General features: G+C 30.4%; 1 protein-coding gene and 1 pseudogene across 1 annotated transcript; one reads left to right on the forward strand and one right to left on the reverse strand.

Moving 5' to 3' along the window:
- The first annotated feature begins 1095 nt into the window (after positions 1 to 1095).
- LOC111278442 (auxin-responsive protein SAUR27-like) lies at positions 1096 to 1758 on the forward strand. Its single transcript, XM_022865068.2, has 2 exons — positions 1096 to 1494; positions 1708 to 1758. Exons 1-2 carry the CDS (start codon positions 1096 to 1098, stop codon positions 1756 to 1758), a joined length of 450 nt encoding a protein of 149 aa, XP_022720803.2.
- A 2734-nt stretch (positions 1759 to 4492) lies between these two features.
- On the reverse strand, positions 4493 to 5299 carry LOC111278586 (auxin-responsive protein SAUR78 pseudogene; annotated as a pseudogene).
- Positions 5300 to 8529: the final 3230 nt, after the last annotated feature.

An 8529-nucleotide genomic window follows, 5' to 3' on the forward strand; every position in this document is an offset into this window, starting at 1 on the left:
AGATAATATAAAAAACATTTGGGGTCGAGTCGAGGTTAAGTTTTAAACAAATATGATTTGATATATATAAAAAATTATTTTTTAATTAATTATTTAATTTTATATTTATATATATTTAATTTAATATTTTTATTAAAAAATAATATTTTATATTTTAAAATAAATATTTAATTAATTTCAAATCGAATTAAATATTATTTTATATAATATTAAATTAAATCAAATTCAAATATAAAAATAAAAAAATTATTAGATCGAATTAAATTCAAAACAATAAAAATCCGTTTTAATCCGTTGTCATCGTTATTCTTGGCTGGTCATTGCATCATATGGACAGGATCTACAAATCATAATCATAAAACTTAATTTCTATATTATTGCTTCGTATTTATTCAAAATTAGTCATTTTCAAGGACACTTATATTTGTCCTTAGGAAGGCAACAAATCGAAGTTGACAGCACATGTGGTACAAACATGTTCATTTAAGTACAACACTTGTACCTTTGGACCTTAGCACAAATTTAGAAGATGCTTGAAGGGACTGATTTTGTTAAGTACAAAAGCAATGTAATAGCAATCCTTTATTTTTTACCTTGTAAACAAAGAGATTGGCAAATGTTTTAGGACGGTTTCAGAATTCTAGATGGACAGTCGACAAAGTTATGAGATGTAAACCTCCGTTAGACAACAACTTAATCCCAAGATTAGGGACAAATTGCTGTATTAAATTAACAACTACTCATTTCTAAGGATGACGTTGAGTAAATTTAAAATTTAATATTTAAAATTTTTTTATCTTAAATTATATTAATGTGTTATTTGACCGGAAGGTTTATGAATGGATTTTTTATATAAATAAAAATCTATCTTAATGTTCTGTTTTGCTCAAAGTTTTATAAAAAGTGTTATTAGAATGGAATTATTCTAAAAGTATTGTAAAAAAAAAGCTAAATAACTATTTTAGATTAAATTTAATTTGAAAAGGTACTTGTGGTCGTCACCTATGTTGCCCTTCACCTAAGACAATTTATCTCAATAAATTTAAGAAATCTTTTTCACTAAGACGAGTTAAAAATATCTTAATTTGACGTCTAATGGGGAATGGCAAAGGGTTAGAGGACAAGAAAGTACGGCAATTTTACCTTATATCTTGGTCGGCCGAGGCTTGCAGAAGATTAATCAAGACTTTAGAAGGTTTTGATATCATGGGAGTAAGAGCTAGTAAGCTGAACAGATCGATTGGAACTGGAAGGGTTAAGTGGTTCAGGGTTCCTACTTTGACCCCGAAAGGTTATGTTCCAGTAAGCGTACGGGTCAACGATGATACAAGGCGGTTTATCGTGCTTACAACAACACTACATGACGAAGATTTCTTGGAGATGCTATGTAAATCAGCTGAAGAATATGGTTTCCATGGTGAAGGCATTTTGAGGATTCCTTGCGATGCAAAGGATTTCGAGGAGTGGATTATGACGAGGGCTAAACGAAAGATTGTTCGTGTTCATTGAGGATGGTAGAAATCAAATTTTTAATTTTCAATGATTATAATTCAATCCCTGACACTTTCATATAATAAAAAAAAAGTTCTTTCTTGTTATGAGAAGACTAAACTCTTCTTAGATCGAAACTTCTGTGATAATTGTGCTTTACATGGCAATATGGCATTAAGGTTTGCCTCAATTAGGTTTAATTGTAGTTGGTTTCAGGACAATATTCTTGCTTTCTACAAACAGAGGCCTGAGTTATTGTCTTTGTAACAAAATTTCCAATGGAGTATTACATTAATATATCCAGAGTTGATGTTCTCCATTCAAAATATATTGTGATTCAGAACATATAAAAATGTCTTTAAAAAAATTATCTGTTCATGTAAGTAACAAGTCATGATGACAATGTATATATGCTTGATTTTGTTCTACGTGGATCTGTTAATGACCTTTGGGCGGCGTCATTTTATTACAACGAGGAAAGCAATCAATTTTGTTCAGTTGTATATTAGTTGGATGATATTCAGACCAGATATGATGAATCAATCTAGATTGTCAGAGCTGGCTATGAATTTGTTTCAGCTTTAACTTCATTAATTTATTGTTAGGATCATAAGATCTGCATATGTGTTGTTGTTTGATATCGAGAATTATCACAAATTAGCTTCAAAATTCAGCTTTCTTTGGCTCAATTAGTCATTGGTAACCCCCTCTGGGAATCTGGTCAAACGGGAAAATGATCATCATTGCCCTGCTCTTGTCATTGCTCTTGATTGCCCGATGTCAACTGCATGCATGGTAAAATAGAAATTGTGTTTGGGTGGATGGAAGATGAAGGATCAGATTTGGGGATATGAAGAACAAATCTGTTGAGACTCATCAGTCTAACATTGCAGCTGGCAGTTCCACTTGCTTGTCAATTCAAAGAGCGACAAAAACCGATGTGCATTGCATTTAGTGAAAATTATATATATATATATATATATATATATATATATATATATATTAAAGCATGTTTGATTCCAAATCACAACTGATTGGTGCCAGTTGAGAAGCTAGCATTGATCCATCATAGTTCATTACGATTTGCCCCAACTTGCCCAATACCAAACACCCAAAATACCCTTACGATTGCATCTATTCCTCATCTGTTGATTGCATTTGTAAATTGTTATGAACTATGATGATGTAAAGTAAATTTGTCGATTCATATATTTTTATTGTATAAAATATTAAAATTTATGTATTTATATAATATTTTATATAAGAATTATATATTATAATTTATATCAAAATAAAAATATAAAATAAATATTTTTAATTTTATTAAATATATATAATAATTATTAAAATTTTAAATTATGTTAATTTTATATTTTATTTTTATATTATATTCATATCATGTAATTATGTTTTAAATTGTCGGCAAAGGATGTTAAAACGAAATCATGTCCTCGGGGTATATAAAGTAAAAAGACATGATATCATGTCTGTTTATTTTACCCAGGAAGAACCCAAAACTTCGCTGCCAAAGCCGGAAACGCCTGTCTGGGCAGCCCATGGTAAGCGCACACTGATATAGATCACTTGGCGGGCGCTCCCCACTAATATATCAACTGTGCTGGCTAGCTTCTGTTGCTTGGGGAGCTCTTTTTCTCTTTAAAAATGGAGACAAGGGAACATGAAATAATTGACCACACTCAAAACATGTCACATTCAAGTGCCCCATGGCCTTAGCACATACTCTTCCATTGAGAAAAAAAAAAAAAGGGTCACGTACAGCTGTTTTCTCCAGTAATGATATGGACGTTCAATTTTCCTTCTTTAGCAGAGTGACCTCACAGTTTTGAGTGTTAAACCTGTTTTTGACAATTATTTCCTAAAAATAGCTAACATTGCTATGAAGCAAGAAGCTTGAGGTCATGCAAAGTTGCACTTCCAATCATCTAACAGCTCCATTTTTAGAGTTGATGACATATATATTTATATATATATATATAATATAATATATAAGTTTGTTGCTTCAGATCAAGTTGGACTTCACTTTATATAATTTATACTATTAATGGTTTTTATGTATATAAAATAAAGACGGTAGCACTCCATTTATCTAGTAGTGTTAATTTCTTACAAGAAATTTTGTCGTTCAAGCAAAACATATAAACAATCACTTTAATTGGTATAGTTAACAAACAAAAAAATAATTGAAAAAGTATTAGTGTCGACTCCAGTGTCAATGCGTGGATGTTACTAAAGCCTCTCCATCTACTCAACCATTTGCAGCTTAAAAAACTATGCATTTCTTAATTAATTAACTTAATCTGATAAACTAATGTCAACATGTTTTATAATTAAATTAATGTCATTCGAATTCGAAATTCTATCCAATTAATTCATTTAATCACATTTAAAAAGTAAAGTGACATTCAATAATTTTGAACTTTCCCTGTTTCTAAATTAGGATATTTTTATAAAAAATTATTGAAGTCATTTAAACCTCTAGACTCTATTTTTTTTTTTTTTATATCTAGACTCGTAATTATATGATTTCTCCCTCTTATTATTGCAAGAGTATATTATGCCAACTAACCGAATTTTTGTCTTTGGGTGGAAACCTGTAAGGTGAAATTTAGATGATATATACTAACATTGAACACAGTCCTACTTCAAAGTGAAACAATTATGCCATTTTGCCTCGAAGATAAATTGGATTGAAACAAGAAAATAATTGTGGAAAAATGTTTCATCTGCTGGGATAACATTAGCTTTGGGGGTTGATATTAAAAGCAGTTTCAAAGAGATTCCTGGAGAGGAAAGGTGCGTAGAAGAAAAAGCTGAAATAACTTATTCAAGTCCATCAACCATGGTGCAGTAAGAGAAGCCTCGGAGCAATCTTGAATGAGATTTAGTTTTCTGGGGACCAAAACTGAAGTACAAGACTAGTCATATATGGGCAAGACAAATACATATACAAAACAACGAAAATGAAAAAGGAAGAACAAAATTTGAAGATTGAATAGCAGCCAAATTTCCATTTCTCAACCATTTTCATAGTGAGTTCTTGATGAGCAACATCATCCCGCAGTAAAATCAAATGGGTTAAATCTCACTGTCCCAAAAGGACATAACAAACACTAAATTAACTGCCTATACTACTTGATTTTCATTATTGGTTTCTCTCTCTCTCTTTTTTTTTTTCATGGCTCTAAATCTTTTTACAACTTTGAAAAGGGTTTAGATTTGTGTTTTTCTTCCCTTTCATTAGCAAGTGTAGAACTCAATCAGCTCTTCCATGGAGCCCAACTGAGCCCCATCATTCTCAAGCATCCAAAGCAGGTGCTCAAACAAAACAACCTCGCAAGAAACCACAACTTCATGACCATCATCATCGTTACCATCAATACCATTACCACCACCAGAGGATCTATCAATCAGCTCTTTCAACAGAGGATGGCAGATGATCTCAGACCCTACCAGGTATCTGCGCCGCGACTTTCCAACATAAACTGCATGAAGATCCTTTGGGATTGACTTGTCTTCGCATTCTGCAGCCGCTATGGCACTGCTGCTGCGGGTGAGCTTCGTTAAAGATGGCCATCTTTTTATTGCAGACTTCAGCTTTGTTAGCTTCCCAAGTTTTGCCATGGCTATATTTGCTTCCTAGTTTTGTTACTGAGTTTTGGAATGTGGAAAAAGAGGAGACTACTAAAGAAGAAAAAAGGGTTTTCCTTTTGAGAAGAACTGCAGAGAACCATTGACGGAAGCAACGTATATAAAAGAATGGAAGAGAGAGAGAGGTGAGAAAAAAACCTGGCAAGTAGCAGAAAAGAGCATGGCCCACTGTTTGATACACCAGCTAAGCAAAGAATGAGACATTTTGGGTTGCCAAAACCAGTTGCTCCTTGCTCGGCGTTTCGTCTCCTTTTTTTTTTTTATATATATATATTTACATGAATACCCTTTCCTAAAATTTTCTCCTTTTTTTTTTATAAATATTTTAGTTCCATTTTCATGTGAATTTATTTTAATATAAAGATACCATATTTTAAGGATAGTAAAAAAAATTATATGTACTAAAATTTAAATATCAAATTTACTAAATATCATCTTGTAGGTTTTATTTCATAGGATGGAAAGAAAATTGAAGAGATAAAAAATTGAAAGAAAAGTGAAAAGATGGAAAATATATTTGTTCTTGCTGCAAGTGTGCCTGGTTGGAAAGATAGAAAAGTTTAAAAGAAAATGTAATTTACTTTCCATTGGTAGAGTTGAAAAATAAAAGGAAAGAAATTAAAAATTATATGATTTTATCATTATAATTTTCTATAAATTAAGATTAAAAATTTTAAATATGATGAATAATTTTGTAAATATGTAATTCATGTTAACACTCTCTCATTTTCTCTCTTTTTTTTTTCCAATACGAAGTGATTTGTTTTGGTTAATGAGTGTGAAAAATGATAATTTTTTTTATTTTCTTTCCTCTTATTTTTATTTCTTATCAAGCACACAAAAAATCTATTTTCCTTTTGTTTTTTCATTCACCCCTTTTAATCCCTTCACTTTCCAACTATACTAAGCATAGTTTTTAAGATGATTTTGCAATTCAATTGAGTTAAATTTTAAATTTATTTTTATGTTATTTTTATTATAAGGGTATAGAAAAAGATTAACTTATACTAATATAACATCAATAACAACACACCAAACCTTGTGTCTAATACTTTGGGATCGATTGAATAAAAGACCAAATAAGAGAATCATGTTAAGTTGTAATTTGAATATTTTTGTTCCACTCATTTTTATCAACGACAAATTTTTCATCTAATTTCTTGACTATCATATCATTTTTTATTACTTGTTTTTATATTTTTTTTTGGTCTACTTCTAGAGGTTTTGATCTCTCATAGATCTAAAGACTTAATTCTTCTAATCGGTGCACAGCTAGATTTACGTTTTACATGTCAAACCATCACAAACGATCATCTTTTATATTCTCTTTAATTTGGATTACTCCTATTTTTTCTCGAATTTTTTCATTTCTAGTTTTATCTTTTTAAATCTTACCACACATCCATCTAAACATTTTCATCTCCGTTACATTCATTTTGTTATCATATTATTTCTTAACAACCCAACATTCAGTTTCACATAGTAACGTATGTCTTACAATTATTTTATTCTAATATAAAACTAAAAAATTTTACAAATTTTTTAACTATTAATTTCATTATATCTAAGAGATGAGATAATGAAGTGAAAAAAAAAGTTTAATTTCATTATTTGAATCTATTAAAACTGATGACTAAAAAAAAATATAAAACTTTTTCGTATAAGTTAATCTATCCTCGTAAAGACATATAACGACATGGATATTTAAACTTGGATTTTTTTTTAAAAAATTTAATTCAATTGTTGGGGGTCATGGCAGGTGCAGTCCACATAAATGAATCCAAACCTTGTGGCTCAAAATCATATTAATTGCTTTTATCTACTAATATTGAGATGCTAGAATTCTATGCCAACTTGCATTGTTGAAAAGAACTTTTAACAACTTGATTTTCAAGTGATATTAACTTAAATCTTACTACTTCTATGCTGGAATCATTAAACTTCTTGAGGTTTTTAACAAAACTGTTTCTTATATAATCTTGAAGAAGGCTCTCAAATTTCACATGATATATAATGATGAAAAATTATTATCAAACAACCTCATATCTAAACCAAATAAAAAGGAAAAAAAATGAAAAAACAAATGCAAGGGTAATAATGTAACAGGAATCATATGGTAGGGCAATGGTGGTTTCTTTGTTTCTTGTTCATGTGTCATTGATAGCAAAAAAAATCTGTTGGTTGGTAAGCAGTCACCACTTCCATATGGTAAAAGACCAAAAACCAACTAGTCTATTTATTTATTTATTTTCTCTTTCAAAAGCCATAGTAGAAACAAAAAGCTTCGAGCTGGTGGCAATGGCATCTCCCTCTCTCATGCGTTACAATTTGTACTAATGACTTTTGTCTCCACATATTTTATGTGAGCCACCAACAAGGCTCAAGTAAGGTGTCAAATATAGATAAGCATAGAGCTGTCGACAAAATAAAGGATGCATCAAACCAGTTGCCAACCCCTTCATTACAAGTGATCACTGCACACTACTATTTTGGAGAAATTATCAATAACTTTTATCTTAAGCTTTGCTAGCTTTCTTATAATTATTCTTGGGTTTCAAGGGTTGGAAGTTGAGATTAAACTTTCTGCTCCTACAAGTCTTATCATTAATAGAATCAATTGCATTTAGAAGTTTAGCACATAATTTTTGGTAGATATATAAAAGAAGGAAAAGAAAAAAAAAACGAACTTGAAATTTAGAAATGATATTTAATAAATCTGTGATTCAAATCATAATACATATAAAATTTTCTTTTATTTTTAGATTTCAATCTTTTTTTTATAAAAAAAATATATCATAGAAAAAACAACTAGCTACATTTAATAATTGTAATAGCTTAATATATAAAGCTAGGGGAAATCACAAATCAAGTCAAAAACTAGGAAGCTAATTATTCATTAAAATTGTAATTGCTTAATGATTTGTTCTCAAATACTCACCTGGCATTAATGTTTGGGCAATCTTGGATTTTCAATCTGTTATCATAAATGAAGCCAAAATTTGAGCTGTTAAAAGATCCAACGTTTTTCTCCTAATCAGTCTGTCTACTTGGATTTGGTCACATGAATACAAGAAGATGGTAGACTCGTGTACAATAGAGTTGGACCACAGCATTAACAACCGACACTGTTCTCTGGTCAGGTCTGAAAGTGAAAGGTTGAAAGCCATGGTTTGGTATATTTGACTTGGTTCAATCAAGAGTGAATTCCCCAGGCTATAAAATCCAAAGGGAAACACGGTTTTGTGGACGACTAAAGATAGAAGCCCAAATAAGGATCCATCGACCCAATTATTCAAAAGACATGGTCACATGGGAAGTGAAATTACTGAAATGAAATGGTCAAAAATCAAAGTAGAAAATAAGTAGGTT

The sequence above is a fragment of the Durio zibethinus genome, chromosome 8, assembly GCF_047325235.1.
Source record: "Durio zibethinus cultivar Kanyao isolate XHJ-2024 chromosome 8, ASM4732523v1, whole genome shotgun sequence".
In the NCBI taxonomy this organism is placed as follows: domain Eukaryota; kingdom Viridiplantae; phylum Streptophyta; class Magnoliopsida; order Malvales; family Malvaceae; genus Durio; species Durio zibethinus.